Below are 15,687 nucleotides of genomic sequence, written 5' to 3' on the forward strand. Positions count from 1 at the left end.
CGCTACCTGTAAATATTTGTACTTGTTCAAACCCTTCAGTTGCAGTATTAATGGGTAAGTCGAGTCCTGTGACCTGAATCCTTACCATTTTCAAAACCCCTTTGTAGCTGCAGAAAGAGTGGAAGGGCAATAAGAGCACATGCTTCAATAAAACCTCTTGTCCTACTGTGTTCTACGTAGGATGGATTGAGGAGAAACACAAAATGTTTTCCACACACACACACCATTTAAATAATTTATAATCTATTTCACTTAAGGTTTTCCATTTCATATGCATATTACTGCTGCCTTCTTTTCTAAAACTACGCATATTTACGTCTCTTTCATTGTGATTAAACGTGAAATACATCAGGGCAACTCCGTGAAAGGAGTCGAGCGGCTCACTGTAAAAACTACAACACCCAGTACCGCCTGCGCTCAAATAGGAAGTTCCTTATTTGACCCGGGGCCCATGAGTATTACGTCACCGGAAGTGCGACTTCAACGACTCGAATACCTGAAATTGGTGAGGGAAATTACCGCCAGTTATTTTTCTACATACTGCTGTACATTTACATATACCGCCAGTGTGAATACAGGATTTGTGCTGAAATAAAGTCGGGGTTAGGAGGACTTGTCCTTCGTTGTAGCTCAAGTGGCTGCTGAAGTGATGTACAGTATATTATATACAGTGTAGACTGGGTGAGATGTCAAACTTTAAATAATTCCATTTCTCAAGCTAATTGAAACTAACCTTTCTGCTCCTGTAATTAAGTGCTTTTGTGTCCAGCTGTATAATCGTGTACTGTAAGGCCTGGAAGAAGGCTATGCATGTGTTTGTGTTTTTGTTCACCCAATCCCAACTGTGTTGGTTGTCTATGAGCAGGATGTAATATGTAATAACAGCAGCCCCCCTGTCCCACCCCAGGGGTCACTATGCCTGCCCTGCTGGACAGACCCCAGCTGTCCAACGCCATGGCCAGAGCGCTGCACCAGTGCATCGTGAGGGACCGAGAGCGCCGCCGACAGGGTACGCAGCGTGGTACAGGTTAGGACGGCACGCACACGGACGAGCGCTGTCCTGCTCGTGGCGAGGCATCGCTTCATTAACTCCTCTCTAGGGTAATAGTGCGGTAAAGATACAGGTAGAGTACACTGTGGCGACTGCGGCCCTAGAGCACTGGCGTCTCTCACCCGTTCCACTCAAGGCAGAGTGGAGTACAGCGCGCAGCTGCTGAATGGCACTTTCAGAACCCGTCCCATGTCGGCAACTGTTGTACCAGCTGCGTAACGTCTGTGTGGAACCGAACACCTTCACGCCCTTCCTGCTGTAGAGTCACACCGATGGTCCTCGAGCTGACGCTGCATCACGGGACACGTTACAAAACGGGTTCCGTGTCATTCCTCAGCCCCTGTACCAGGGCTGTGCTCACCGGCTCTCTCTGTGCCACAGAGGAGGAACAAGTGGACAAGATGATGGAGGAGAAAATGAGGAAGGAGGAAGAAAGTAAGAGAAAGAAGGAGATGGAGGAGAGGATGTCTCTGGAGGAAACGAAAGAGCAGGTCAGCGGACGCCTCTTTCCTCCAGCACTGAAAGCTGGGTGGAGCCTTCAGAGGTTGGCTTGGACTCGGTGCCCTGGAAGGCTGTTGTGCACAGTGCGCTTGTGTGTTGGCGCACACCAGGAAAGGAGCTCTCTCTCTCTCTCTCTCTCTCTCTCTGTCATACATTTGCTTTCAGATCTCCAAGATGGGAGAGAAGCTGGCAGGTCTACAAGAGGAGAAACACCAGCTTTTCCTCCAGATCAAGAAAGTGCTCCACGAGGAGAAGAGACGTCGAAAGGAGCGAAGATAACGTCATTTTGAGCTCGTAAGTGCGACACAAGCCACGCGTTTCAGTTCCTCAGGAAAAGGCTCACGGTGCACGAGTAGCTCGGCTCTGGGTTCTGCTAAAAGTGGTGCTTCGTCCCTGTCCACTCCAGTGATGTGACGGCTCATAGCTCGGCCGCGTACCATGTCGATTGCTCAGCCACTCTGCGCAGGCCACACTGCTGAGCCCTCAGGGTACGAGTGTTCAAGTAGCACTAAGTTATGAATGAAAACTAAAAATATTAACAATCAATATGAATTCAAGGTCCCAGGGAAGAGTTTCCAACCCAAATTAAATGTAATTAACTGTTGGGCACTGATTCCCCCCCCCCCGGCAGCGTGGTGAGTCCTGCTCAAGCCGGCACCATTCTGGGGCAGCGCGGGAAGCAACTCTTCCAAACCTCTGTGATCCAGGTTCGTATGACTTGTCCTGCAGACTTATGTGACACCACCAGGTACTTGTGTGCAGCTTAATGTGCCGAGAGTGCATGTCCAGCTCTTTGTTAGCAGCGCAGATGCTCCCGTGTAGAGCGTGTGTTGTGTGTGTTCGCCGGACCCCAAACCCATTAGCGCATTGCTGACCCGAGTGTGTTGTTGTGTGACAGGGCCATTATTTCCAGGTGCAGCCAGGTCTCAGCCCGGGAGGTTCTGAGCGGAGAGCTTTCCCTTCGAGCTGGTTGGCACATGGGCCCCGTGGTGCCCTCCCTCCTCGGTACGGCTCTTACACCCACAGCCCGGTTGTCCCAGTTGGCTTCGCTGGTAGTTTGTAGCTCTCAGGTACCGGGGTGTGAGTGTCTGGGACTGGAAAAGTGCAGTGGCGACATCCCTCTTTCTGTAGACAGCTTCTCAGCGGGGACTCGTGGCCCCTAAGGGGCCGCAATCTCTGTAAACGCACCCACGCGTCATCATGGCACCCAGGTAATGACCTCACCCGTCTCCAGGTGTGTCAGCGTTCCAGATGGTGCCGTTTGTGCCGCCCCAGCAGCAGGCCTCCTCAGTCCACAGACACTTCGTCTCCCAGTCAGGTCACTGGCCCGCTGGGCTAGCGGTCACCTTTTCAATGGCTCTCTCGGGCACCCTGTCGTCATCGTCTTCCTCAGATAGAGCTCTGGTTTCCTTCTTGCTTTCATTTTTTTAAAATGGTTCATATTGTAGCCTGGGGGTGTGCTGGCGCAGCGGGTTTGACCGGGTCCTGCTCTCCTGTGGGTCTGGGGTTCGAGTCCTGCTGGGGATGCCTTGTGACGGACTGGTGTCCCGTAATGGGTGTGTCCCCTCCCCCTCCAGCCTTACACCCAGTGTTGCTGGGTTAGGCTCCGGTTTGCCGCGACCCCGCTTCGGACAAGTGGTTTCAGACAACGTGCGTGTGGGTTCATATTGTAGTGCTTCACAAATTGACTGAACTTTCCTGAACCGTAGACACACCAACAGTCTCTAAGAAGTGTGTCGTCTCTGGCGCCAGCAGTCTTGCGCTGTTCAGTGTCACGAGGCTCATTCTGACACACTGAACGCTGCTGCACCTGACAGTCACTTCCAACTTGGTTACATTGTTTTACCATTCTTTTTTGTGCTTCCTGTCACTCTAGGGTTTGCTGAGTCTCGTCCACCTCCCAGCACTCCTGTCCAGCTCCTCCACCACAGTGCAGATCCTGTAGCTAAGGTGTGCTGACTGTCCTGTGCGTACACACACACACACACACACAGTGCGATGCTGTCTGAGAGAACTGATCACTTCAGTCACCATTGTTGTACCGTTTTCTGCAGCTCACCCTACCATGTACCCACTCTTCCCAACCTGCTGCTCCTGGGATATTTGCTCAGCAGAGCCAGGCGGTGAGTCCTGCAGTGGCCTGATACAATTGCATGCTTGGCTGAGGGAGACCCTGTCCTGTTTGGCTCTTTCCCGCATGTCTCTCTGTTGCGTGTGACACACAAACAGCAGTATTTTGAACTCCCATAGGCAGCGTTCCAGGTGCCTCCACAAGCCTCCTCCTGGCTTGCCTTCGTACCCCAGCCGCAGGCAGGACAGCGGCCCCGAGATGGTCGGGGGAGGGGGCCTCGTGGCTGATGAGGACACCTTCTGTTGCGGATGCACTCAGGTCTCTGTGGGGACCGTGACGCTGAGCACAGTAGTCACCTGAGGACACTGTGTACAATCCATTGTCCTACAGGAAGTTCTTTACAGCCACTGACATGTAGAAATACAGCATCTCTGGTATTTTACCCTTTGCTCTCATTCTGAACGACCACTTTGTGGCTCTGCCAGTGCTTTGAAAATGAGTCCAATACTGTAGCGGAGTCATGGTGGACACTGGGCCCCTCTTGCTGGCGCTGTAAGAATGAGCTGCTGTTCCAGTGTGTGTCCTCCTGTGGGACCTGGAGCTCTTTGTGCTGGATGAGTGAAACATGTCCTGCTGCTTTAGTGAGCGGTGGGGGTTCCTTTCGCCCCCAGAGATGGAGACTGAAAAGTGTTGAATTATTTGTCACCTTTCATCACATCCCCTCTTCCACACTGCGTTAAAGCAAACCTGGTGGTGAACCCCTCATGCCCCCACGAGGTCTAAAGGAGGAGTCAACCACCATGGCTTTCACTGCTACCACAGAAGAACAGTTCTGCTTTATTAGGTCCATTTGGGTACGTTTTATTTAATTTCAGAGAGGTCTTCCTCACTTGCCTCCGTCTTTTCCTTCCCAAACTTCAACATAAGTGGGAGTTGTATATGTAGAGGACAAACATGAGGATTTTGTACTTTGGGCTCCCAGATCCTCACTGTGTTTTTGCCAAAAATAAAAGCAACTGGACCCTCCTTTTGGCGATGTCCACCTTCCTGCCTCCACGGTACCATGGGAGACGAAGAGCGGGGGGGGGGGGGGGGGGGGGGGGGCAATGCTAGCGGTAAACAAGTCCCCCATGCGCACAGTAGAGCAAGGAGATGGGAAAACAGCAGTGCTCTGCCACGTAACCCATGAACCCCCCATGGTGACTAATAAGCACATAAAGCAGATGAATGAAGACATTACACTTCACAGGACACACCCATGAAATTCTAGTCTTGCTCGGCGGAGAACCAAGGCTCACTTCACACAACGCTGTGCGGTCACTCGGCAGGTTGCCGTAGGACACCTAGAGGACATGACAGCGAGGAGAGAACGAGTCACACGTGTCCCTGGAGCAGCTCACACCTCCTTTCTGACACAAAGAGGGCAACTTATGGAGGTCAAAAAGGTTTCCTCAAGTCAAACAGTCGTTTCTTTTCAAAACGCCCAAAAGTAGCAGCAGATTCTGACCAAATCAACCTGAACAATTACTCACACATTTATCCATGAGTGAAGGGCTCACCTCTGGTGGCTCCAGCCCAAGTCACCTGTTTACGAGAACGTTACAGCTTTGCACGTGCAACACGACAGTAAGTTTGTATAAACAATACAGCTGAATATGTAAACAACAGATCTGCATTACGATGGGGTTTGTGAAATTCAAAGCACGATGATTCCGTACACGTGGTATTTGGCCATAGCCGTGGACCAGTCCGTCCTCAAGCAGCTCTCTGCTCAGGGTCACGGTTGCCCAGGGAGTGGGACCTGCTTTGAGTTCACGCCCATTTTGGCAAAGACCCAATGTGCGCGGGAGCTCAACACGCATTGGCGTTTAGGAAAACACATTTACTCTTTACTGACTCTTCTCCAGCCCCCGCGGTCCGTATCTGCATCAGTTCCTTTCCCCATCCCCGTGATGGTGCCAGTGGGCTACAGTTGAGTGGCCCACAGCGCCCCTGGACACCGGTCGGCAGAAACATAGGATGCCGCGTGAAGTGCTGCGGCCATTAGAAGCAGCAGGCTGACCTCAACGCGGTACACGGCCGTGTACAACACCCCATCTCCGCTGTAGGGCGAGCACGAGAATATGCACCTTCCACTTCGCTCACCTGCGTTCGTATACCTTGTATATGTGGACATTTTTCCCCAATTGTTCACCACATTTATTGTCTAGTGCCACTCGAAAGGTGAGCAGAGAGAGAAAGAACAAGAGTCGGGAAGAGAGGAAGCAGAATCGCCATAGAGGTCATATGCTCTTCTTTAAACAAGCTGTGTGTGTTGTCAGTTCCTGAGAAGGAAGCAGCAAGCAGCAAGCAACAGAAGAGACAAAAGGCAAAGTTTCAGGAAGGAGAAGACTGAAAATGCCACAGAAGTTCTCACAGACCGATCACATGTGAGCAAATGCATCAAGAAACAAACCACCAAACATGCCCATCCTACAACTGGACAGTTAGAACACCTTCTGGGGCCCAATTAGAACAGTCAATTATTTAATTATTAAATATTGATGTGGGACGACAATGAACATGAACTCACGGTACCCGCGGTAGTGTACGGTCCTCCTCGTATCGTGATCTAAATATCAGCTCATTGACTACAGTGACATGCGGTCAGAATTTCATGCACATACACACTGGTGTAAGGAAACAGCAGCTCAGTTGCCGGTGATACTTGGACCTACCAGGTGATTCATTAGAAGCTGGATGTTATGAAAGATGTAGGATGTAAAACAGTGTAAACAGACTCCTTGTGTCTAGTGTACAGAACACAGCAGGAGTTATATTACATATTTGTGATGCACTTCTTGACCAAATGCTACCGCGGTGCAGCTGCTGCCAGTGCAAAGTTTTGATGACTTCTTGTTAGTGTAGCATGCGTGGGCCAGCCGGGCAGCCGCAGCGAGATGACAGGTGAGCTCCATTTACCTGTAGCGCCTCACTTAGCCATAGCTTTGATGGCAACTGCAGCCTCTTCGTTCATTGCAGACAGAACCGTGATCTGTTGCACACAAACACAGTAAATGATCCCCAAAGTGCACACAGGCCCTGGTGGCACAGCGCAGCTTAAGAAAAGACCATGGGAACCCACCAGAATCTCCTCTGCGGCCTCAAACTTGCTTTCGATCTCTCTGCCCAGGTCTCCGTCGGGCATCTTCAGGTCCTCCCGCACGTCACCACTGTCCTGGAGCAGAGACAGGTACCTGTCTTGTATTCCAATCAGCTGCACAGGAAACACACACAGTGGAATTCGAGTCATCAGAGGAACACACTCCTCCCTGTACACCCCTACGGTTCTGGACCCAGAAGCCTGGCCACCCTCTCCCTCTCTCCAGCACCCACACCTGGTAGTCCATCCTCTTGATATTGGGCACATCCATGTTGTGAGTGGAGGGACAGATGTCCTCATACTTCTTCCCAGTGAAGATGTCTATACCCACCATGTGAACCTGGAAGCGCGCACACACACACACGAGCTGTAAACACTGCAGAAGGCAGGTGAATCAAAGTGCTGCCACACTCCATCGGCTCACTGGAAACCATTCATACTTTTGAAAATCCATAAGTTGACTGCTGCTAACACGAGGACCAGTGTATCCACAGAAACGACCGTTTCGTTCAGTCATTTACTTTACATCTCAAATTAAGGCAACTAACAGATTGAGAGGAGTGAGAGGAGAACTTGACAAGAGCAGGAACGATGTTTCCACAGCCAGAGCGGAGTGTGCAGGGTAAACGTGAATGTTTCTTTTCCCTTCTTCAGCTTGTCCATGTTGACGTATGATGTCAAGAACAACATCCTACAACAAGAACTCTGCACAGCAGCAGCATTTCCTCTACTGCAGCTGATCTTAGTAGCGCTTAAAACCAGCAGCAGGACAGCAGCTGCATGAGCTACAGAGTAATGCGAAAGAGAAGTAGAAAACCAAACGTCTTGGCTACGACACTTGTGTGTTTTCCCCGTCGGGACTGCTGGTAGAAGTGACCTGATGGGTGGCTCTCAGTGACACAATACAGTATGTTGACATCATGGGGAGGACTTGGCATTTACGCCATGATCAGCTAAATCAACACGAACACTGCAGTGTCACTAATGTCAATACTGGCCTCATGTGATCTGCCCAGATCTCCAGGCAACACCTCACTGGAACAGCCAGAGACACAATGAGGCTGGGAGCAGAATCGATGTCCAGTGCCTGCGCGCGCTTGCTCTTGCTCGCTCTCTCGCTCTCTCGCTCTCTCTCTCTCTCTCTCTCTCTCTCTGCGTGTGTATGCGTGAGATTCAAAACCAGAAACACACAACACACACGCTGGAGGAACACCTACCTTGGCGTGACCGTGCTTGCCGGTCTTGGAGGTGGACATCTCAACGATCTTGCAGGGCCGCCCCTTCAGCACGACGAAGCCGTTCTTGCGCAGGGCCGAGCACTGCGTGGGGAAGGTGGCCGAGGCCCCGGCGTCGCCCGTCCGGAAGTCCAGGTCTGCGTCTGCCATGTCGGCCCTGGAGGATGGAGGTCAGGCAGTTGTCTCAGCCGCGTGTGGGAAGAGTGAGCGGCTCCCACAGACACCACACGTACACTGTGGATGAAACTCTTACTGTGTGTCTGTGTTGTACAGTTTCAAATGTTACCTCTGCTTAGATTTTACCGTGACCCTTTCAAGTGGACGAACTGAAAAGATTTAATCGCTGAAGGCAATTGACACCATATTTTGCACACGCAAATGGTGCAAGTGAAGCCCAGTCAGGGCTGTTCCGTGTGTGTGTCTGTCTGTATGCTGTCAGTCTACACACTCCGGTGCTTGATGTGTGTCCACACCAGACACATATACATTCATTTGTCCAGCTGACACTTTTCTCCAGAGCGACTTCCAATTTTTTACCCATTTGTACAGCTGGGTAATTTTATTGGAGCAATTCAGGGGAAGTGCCTTGCTCAAGGGTACTAGAAGCAGAGGTGTGATTTGAGCGTGCGCCCTTCGGGTGCAGCTGCCCCGATGCTCCATGCCAGGTGCTACAATAAGGATAAAGAGAAGCACGCGAACGCACGTTGTTCCCGGACTGTGCAGAAACAGCACTCCGTAGGAGAGCTCGAGGGGATCGTGCTTCAGCGAAGAAACGAAAGCCCCGAAAAGACGAAAGGCGTTTGGAGGAACTTCTCACCAAGAGGGCAGAGAAAGGAGGGAAGCAAACGCTCGGCAAAGGTATCACGAAAGCGCAGTTGCGCTCACAGGATGCGCGAAGCTCCCTTCAGCAGACTCTGCGAAAGCACTACGTCTACGGTACCTATTCGGTGCTGTGGGTTTTTTAATACGTTTGCGTTCGGTTTCCCCCGCGAGACTCACGGCAGTAGAGACGTTTCGTATCTGGGACGTCTAACAGCGCGTTACGATGACGACGTTCATCCGTGCGTCCGCTGTGAAACAGCCCCTGGGCCTGGCGGGAGGACAGCGGTGCCCGTTAAGCCAGGCCCCGGGCGGGACGGCCGACGAACACAGGACGGGGCCGCTTCGCACCTCTCCCAACGGCTGCGTTGTGACCTGACGAGCGTGTGTTGCGCGAGCGTGTCGTGCGTGCAGGAACGCGGAGCGCGGGTACGGCCGGCGAGAGCACCGGCGAGAGCAGCGACACACACCATGGGCCACGGTGAAGGTGAAAGTTGTACTGTGTGTACCGTTTAGCCAAATTCAGTGAACGCGGCGCCACATCACATCATGTCCCCAAACAGCGGTGAGCCGAGGATCCCCAGAGCTGTGCTGCAAACACACACGCGCACCGGTCAGTTGAGTTTTCTTCATAAAACCATTCTCTGATTCTGTTACGGTTCATAAAGTCCACACGTCGCCATGATTATCTGGCAGCAGTGCGGGAGCGCCTTCCGTCCTCAATGCTCATCAGCACGTGACGATGCGGATGAGCGAGAAAGATGAGGGACACCGCCGGCGGAGATTATTGGGACGAACCGCCAACAACTCAACTGGCACGCGATGATGATGATGATGGTGGTGGTGGTGGTGGTGTCTGGACAATCTTTCAATTTCTCCTTACTTGTTTTTACATGCCGCTTGTGTCGTCCCAGCGAGTCTCGATCCCATTCTAGCGCCAACTCTTCTCTGTCGTGTGTAACGTTATTGTGCTGCAGCCGACGCGACGCGACGCGACACGGCCACCATCGCCGATCGCTAAGCCCCGCTTAGTTGTAACTCCGGCGGAGCCGCTCTGCGACCGCCAAACTTTACACGACGAGCGAGCGAACTAACTCACTCACTCACCTGTTTCGAGAGCTTTTCTCCACAACTACTAGGCTAGGTGAGCGCCGTGCGCGCGCGCTGTCCCGCTCTCGCGCTTCCCGCCGCCGCCTGCAGTCGGTGGCGCCTCGTCTCGCTCCGTCGGCGCTCTACCGCGCTCTCATTCCACTCGTGCTGTGTTGTCGCGCGGCGAACAGGCGCTAGGTCCGCCGGCGGTAACCACAAAAGCCAGCGTCGAGACGGCGTCGTCGCATCTGCGCAGGTGCCTGGTTCGGCGGAGCCGGTGCGTGGACGCGCACGCACGAAACGTCGGCAATCTCGCGATCACGTGACGGACACCTTTCTGCGCGAGCCTTCTCATTCTCCCGGATGCCGAAGCGGAATATTCGTCTGAGGCGCAGCGGGAGGGCGAGTGTTTGGGGGTCGGACGCGGTTCTCTTACACACAAACACACACACGTGTACGGCGGCACAGGTGAAAAGGGGATGGAGCGCAGAAGTGGAAGAGAAGAAGGTCCCGACACACTTCACTTGCCTTGTTGTTTAGTAACTGTGTTAGTTGGCGGAGAGTCTGGAAGGCAATCATGTGCCGTAACTCGAGTGTCTCTTGCAAACTCCAGTCTCGGAAGAAAAAAGTGAAATATTTAACGGGGAAAAAAATGCAAGTAACGAAATCTCTACTTTTAAAGACCCAGTTTTCCCCATTATTGCACTAAAGTTTTCTCTCCATTTGCTGCAATGCAAAGAAATAAAGACGCCACAGCACGGCAGCGACTGGCCTGGCTTCAGCAAACAAACATACAAGTATTCAGTGTAAATTAAATTAAATTACCCGGCAGTCTTATCCGCCTCTTGGAGTTGTGTCTCGCTTTGTGCCTTCTTACTTTTGCATGGTGTGTGAGAGGAGTATTTATCTCTTTCATTTTTGCACAGCTGAAAATATCCCCGATATGTAAAATATTGTTATATACTGTATTTATTTCTATTGCTTAATTTTCTGACGTTTACACGCTGACCACTGTAGTAGTATTATTACACACTCTATTAAGCGCTAACAGAGAGAGATGTAAAACACTTCAACAAAATGTGGACAGAGGTGCTGTGAAAGTTTGAGTTCTAAACAAATCCAGAGTTTTTGTGAGTTGTGGTAGGAGGGCTGTGTGTGTTATACCCGGAGTTTAATTATGGCCTCCAGTCTTAAATGTATTCCAGGATAATATCACTGTGTTTATACTATTGTTACCTTCTTTTTTGTCTTTTACGCATCTTTCATTGTAATGTAACTACTGTAACACTCCATTGTGCTGAATGGGAAGTTCCATCATTTCATTTTAATAAAAATATAACTATTTTCTCAACAGAGTAACACAATTGAGCTCACGGAGTAATAAGTGACGGAAGAAAACAGACATTTCACGTTTTCCAATTAGGAAATAAACGAGCCAAGTGGCAGCTGAGGAGAGGAAAAAACCCCCCCCCCATCTGTGAATTCGCTGTAACAACGTCGGTTTCAAACGTGCCCGATTTCCCGCGGTCGCTCCACGCCCTCCGCGCGCCCAATCGCCACGCGCCTCCCGGCCAATAGGGCTCCTGCGATTGGAAGGTGCGGCCCAATAAGGGCCGAGCGCTGATAGCGTGGCTCGTGAGCGGAGCCGCATAAGAAGTTTGGCAGCGCGGCGCGGGCGCGAGGCACACGCGCAGTTACTGAGCGCGAGAGGGAGATGAGCGACGCCGAGGGACAGAGCGTCCAGCCGCCCGCGCCGGGGGACTCGCAGCCGCAGCCCGAGCGGAAGGTGATAGGTAGGGCAGTCGGGCGGTGGCGCTGGTGCCGCTGGTGCTGGTAACTAATTGACAGGCTGACTCGCTTACTACTTCCTAAGTTAGTAAGTAGCGCCGCCGCCCCCCTCCCGCCACAAACTAGCTGTTCCTTCTTCTAGCGGTGCCTCTAGTTACTCCTCCTTTATTTCTCTGGACGGAGCTCCAGTCCCGGTGGCTGTGACCCGCTACCTGTCAGACCCCCTGCGGTCCGTATTAAACACAGGCCACGGTGGGCGGCTGACGCGCTTTCCGCGGCGCGTGCCCGGGGTCAAAGTCCTGGTGCGGGTTAATGATTGATGGCGCGGCCGGAGACGCGCGCTGATAAGCGCTCTCCTCACTGGGAGGTGAGGAACCGCTTTGTGACCTGCATGTCTCTCTCTCTCTCTCTCTCTCTCTCTCTCTCTCTCTCTCTCTCGCGCCTGTCCTTTCAGCCACTCTGGTCCAGGGTACCGTCAAGTGGTTCAACGTGCGGAACGGCTATGGCTTCATCAACAGGTACCATTTGTTTGCATCTGTCATCACCGGGCAGCAGGGGGGGCTGTGGTTAGAAGTGCTGCTTCCCCCTTGAAGGATGTGGGTTTAAATCCCTGCTCCTGCTGTGGTGTCGCACCTCTGTCAGGGTGCTTGGCTTGAGCTGATTCACTAAGAATGACCCAGCTGTACCTATGGGTGTAAGGTGCACTTAAATCTGTGTGATTGTTGCTCTCCTCATTGTACAAATGGACTCTGGCACATCAAAGTATAACGTTCCCTGTCTCCCCTCCCAGGAATGACACCAAGGAGGATGTGTTTGTCCACCAGGTGAGTGTTCGTGCTCGGTGGGGACCTGCCCCCCGTCACGGAAGAGCACCACCTTCACACGCTTGTCCCTCTCCAGACGGCCATCAAGAAGAACAACCCCAGGAAGTTCCTCCGCAGCGTCGGAGATGGCGAAATCGTCGAGTTCGACGTGGTTGAGGCGGCCAAGGTGATCCAGTGGCTTTCCTGGGTGCGAGGGCTTTGAATCGGTGTAGAAGTGCTCTGGGGCACGACTGGACCGTTCTCTCAACGATCCTCAGGGTGCGGAAGCTGCCAACGTGACCGGACCAGGTGGCGTTCCCGTCAAAGGGAGCCGCTACGCTCCTAACAAACGGCGATTCCGTCGGCCCTTCATCCCTCGTGGGCTGCGCCCTGCCCCGGGCGACCAGACCAGGCCGGGAGAGGTTCCCTCTGCCCCCGCTGCTGCAGGAGAGGGGGGTACTGCTGCTGATGGAGGTCCGCAGCCCATTCCCCGACGACGAAGACCACGTCGAAGGCCAGACGCTCAAACGGTCGTTGTACTGCAGCGGTTCACCGGTGCTCCTGGGGAGCGCTGGTCTCATGTCCACTGGGATTGACAATGTGGTTCTGAAACCTCCAGTGTGACCAGTGTTCTCGCTCTCGCTGTTCACAGGCAGCAACTACGGAGCAGAAGGAAGGTGGAACTGCTGCAGGAGGAGACGCACCTGTCCAGCGGAGGAGGTTCAGGCCCCGGTTCCGCAGGTCAGGTGCTGTGTGTGTGTGTGTGTGTGTGTGTGTGTGTGTGTGTGTGCGCGCGCGCAACGTGCTTGGTGCGGCTCGGCTTCAGTTTCGGTAAACGGCCGTTCCTTGCGCTCAGGCCTTTCCGCCCCCGTCCGCCTCCCGGGGAACGTGTAGAAGGGCAGCAGCCCCTCCCGACCGAGTCGCCAGCGAAGCCAGTGTCGGAGGGGCAGAGCGAAGGGGCTTCTCCCGGCACCCTGGGGCAGAGACCTCGGCGACAGTTCAGCCGCCGCAGGCAGAGGACCTCAGAGTCGTCAACAAGCAAGGTGACGAGGGGAAGGGAAATGGCTACTAAAGGAGGAGCAGGGGGCTGTAGGTTCCAAACCTGATGGTGAACGGCTGCTTTTCACTCGTGTCTTGTATCTGCTTCTTTAAATAAAGTGGTGAAATGAACAATTTGCAATATTGTGTAATGCTTAAATTTGCTGGATCTGCATGTTCATGTCCACGAAGTTCCCCTCCGTTGCTGTTGGCTGTGAATACATCTGAGCTCTTTAAACTGCTGTATGCGAGTGCGGTCCCATGTGACTGGTGTCCCCCTTGTTCTCCAGGAACCAGCAGACAAGCAGCCCAGCAACCCTGACTCCACCAGCCAGACTGCACAGCTCACAGAGCCAAAGTCCCCTGGCAGGATTTCACCCAACAGCTCCTCCCAGACACCACCAGAGACTACCAAACCATCAGATGAGGCAAGTGCTTCAACTAATGAGAAGGAGCTGTAGCAGCTGCATGCATACTTCGACTTAGTGGTAGAAATGTTCACATGCTCAGTAAAGCTGGACAAGTGGGACTTGCAACATGGATAATGAAGCACTTTGCTGCAAAGAGTAAAATGGTGTCATGGCACAAGTGGAGATGAAGTGACGATGTAGCTCAGCTGAATCTGTCCTGTCGATACAGCGTGCCCAACCAACCTGCTGGTGGTCCTGCCTCTTGTCTCATAGCTGCCCGTTTCCCTGACAGGTTCCGGTGTCTGCGGCAGGGCCGCCATCAGACTGACTCCGGCACTCGTGGAACGCGTGGTGAGCCTAGCGAGAGGTGAGGAGCCATGTGCTCAGCTGACCGTCCTGTGTGAGCAACAGGAGCCGCTCGGCAGCAGGTGGATGTGTAGCTCGGGTCTCGAACGCAAGCACTTGATGGTGTGGGAGCGAATGGCCTCCAGTGCCTGTGGGTTGGAACGCCTCACGTTTCAGTGTCTTTGGGGGGGGCACCTCGTGTTCAATCACGGCTCTAAAGGCTTTAGCACTCAGTCTGTAGGGCTCAAACCACGTAGTCGTCTTTGGGGTCAGAGTGAGTTGTGCCAATGGTCATAGTGACAACGCTAACCCTTTTCTCAACCCTCCTCTCTCACCCTGTCTTCTCTGTAGGTCCCAGGGTGGGGTAGCTGGGGGGGTGAGCCTGGCCAGTCTCTCAGCTTGCCCACTGTGCGCTCTACTCTCCCTCCCCTGACCCATCCTACCCTTACCTGTCTTGTTTGGACCCTTCGGCAGTGCATGGGGAAGGGGAGGGGTAAGAACACTGGATTGTGGAAACTGAACTTGTACAAAAAAGGACCTGCATGAATGCCCAGTTACTCCATGGTGCCCCGGTTTAGTTTGATCTACTGAAAATGGGCAGAGCAACAGGAAGCAGCCCAAACTGGCTATTTAAGTTCATCAAGGGGAAGTGTTGAGGGTGGTCATGTGTTGGGCTTCTTGGATCAGGACCACCTCAAGGGACAAACTATGCTGGTTAAGGAGGTCCCTTTCCCCAATTTTTTTTTTTCTTTGGAGGGGATTATGTGTCTAATATATAAAATTTGCAAAACTTGCTCTTTGCTGTCCTGTGGTTATTGTGTACAAAGCAGCCACAGGCCTGTGCCACCACTCCCACTTGGCTTTGCCTGGTCATTGCCAATAATACACATATCCTGTATTAAACACTCTTTGAGTATTGATGTCAGTGCCCTCCAGGTCTCCAACCTGTCTACCCTTTGATGGGGTTAAAGGGTGTGGATTACCAACCTCCTAAACTCCCTGTTACTGAGGCACCTGTAGCAGAATGTGGCCACTCCAGCGCTTGGCCAAGCCCTCCGTCCTGGAGGATGTGACCATGACTTATGCAGAAGTGAAATGCTGTTGTAGAATCTCTGCTTCATGTCTGTGTCCCCATCAATGACTTCAGTGCCCTCAGACTGCATTTAAACAAAGGGGTCACTATTGTAGTTAACTTGATCACACAATGAGTTGGTGACCATTTGTATAAAAGCCTTGCAGTGGACAGCAGCAACAGCTTATTCCTTTGGGCCCTATGCCTGGGGGCAAGAATCTCTCTGCTGCCTTTCTATTGCTATGTAGTGAAGAGCCCCAAAGGAGCACTTTCCAGAGTACTGGAGTTGGAAAGGCAACGGAAAGCCTTACCTCTCAATTAAG

The 15,687-nt window shown here is 52.7% G+C and overlaps 2 protein-coding genes and 1 long non-coding RNA gene across 8 annotated transcripts; 2 read left to right on the plus strand and 1 right to left on the minus strand.

Moving 5' to 3' along the window:
- The first annotated feature begins 513 nt into the window (after positions 1-513).
- LOC108923114 (uncharacterized) lies at positions 514-4,709 on the plus strand. Its single transcript, XR_001965197.2, has 7 exons — positions 514-681; positions 908-1,846; positions 2,184-2,259; positions 2,451-2,557; positions 3,429-3,502; positions 3,607-3,675; positions 3,803-4,709. It is a non-coding gene; the product is annotated as an uncharacterized LOC108923114 (long non-coding RNA).
- A 2-nt stretch (positions 4,710-4,711) lies between these two features.
- On the minus strand, positions 4,712-10,190 carry LOC108923210 (eukaryotic translation initiation factor 5A-1-like). Of its 6 annotated transcripts, none has more exons than XM_018733851.2 (6): positions 9,703-9,810; positions 7,983-8,157; positions 7,001-7,105; positions 6,748-6,879; positions 6,585-6,657; positions 4,712-4,966 (listed from the first exon to the last, which is right to left on the minus strand). In XM_018733851.2, exons 1-5 carry the CDS (start codon positions 9,747-9,749, stop codon positions 6,595-6,597), a joined length of 522 nt encoding a protein of 173 aa, XP_018589367.1. In that variant the 5' UTR covers positions 9,750-9,810; the 3' UTR covers positions 4,712-4,966; positions 6,585-6,594. The 6 variants fall into 6 exon arrangements, with proteins under 6 accessions (XP_018589367.1, XP_029113024.1, XP_029113025.1 ...); XM_029257191.1 differs by lacking the exon at positions 4,712-4,966 and adding an exon at positions 5,184-5,207; XM_029257192.1 differs by lacking the exons at positions 4,712-4,966; positions 9,703-9,810 and adding an exon at positions 9,927-10,190 and having other exon boundaries at positions 5,214-6,657; positions 6,748-6,840.
- Positions 10,191-11,487: 1,297 nt separating this feature from the next.
- On the plus strand, positions 11,488-15,258 carry LOC108923209 (Y-box-binding protein 2-A-like). The gene is made up of 10 exons (XM_029257476.1): positions 11,488-11,701; positions 12,151-12,214; positions 12,487-12,520; positions 12,597-12,686; positions 12,778-13,029; positions 13,152-13,240; positions 13,356-13,542; positions 13,828-13,965; positions 14,240-14,314; positions 14,644-15,258. The coding sequence occupies exons 1-9, from the start codon at positions 11,623-11,625 to the stop codon at positions 14,273-14,275; spliced, it is 969 nt and encodes a 322-aa protein (XP_029113309.1). The 5' UTR covers positions 11,488-11,622; the 3' UTR covers positions 14,276-14,314; positions 14,644-15,258.
- Positions 15,259-15,687: the final 429 nt, after the last annotated feature.

The sequence above is a fragment of the Scleropages formosus genome, chromosome 13 (assembly GCF_900964775.1).
Source record: "Scleropages formosus chromosome 13, fSclFor1.1, whole genome shotgun sequence".
NCBI lineage: Eukaryota > Metazoa > Chordata > Actinopteri > Osteoglossiformes > Osteoglossidae > Scleropages > Scleropages formosus.

Excerpts from the sequence above, each read along its gene's own strand:
- LOC108923210 (XM_018733851.2), bottom strand. The coding sequence starts at position 9,749 with ATGGGATCGAGACTCGCTGGGACGACACAAGCGGCATGTAAAAACAA. Across the intron at positions 8,158-9,702 it reads CAAGCGGCATGTAAAAACAA|GGCCGACATGGCAGACGCAG; the intron begins GTAAGGAGAAAT and ends TCCATCCTCCAG. Across the intron at positions 6,658-6,747 it reads AGGCCGCAGAGGAGATTCTG|ATCACGGTTCTGTCTGCAAT; the intron begins GTGGGTTCCCAT and ends TGTGTGCAACAG.
- LOC108923209 (XM_029257476.1), top strand. The coding sequence starts at position 11,623 with ATGAGCGACGCCGAGGGACAGAGCGTCCAGCCGCCCGCGCCGGGGGAC. Across the intron at positions 12,215-12,486 it reads GGCTATGGCTTCATCAACAG|GAATGACACCAAGGAGGATG; the intron begins GTACCATTTGTT and ends CTCCCCTCCCAG. Across the intron at positions 13,241-13,355 it reads TTCAGGCCCCGGTTCCGCAG|GCCTTTCCGCCCCCGTCCGC; the intron begins GTCAGGTGCTGT and ends CCTTGCGCTCAG.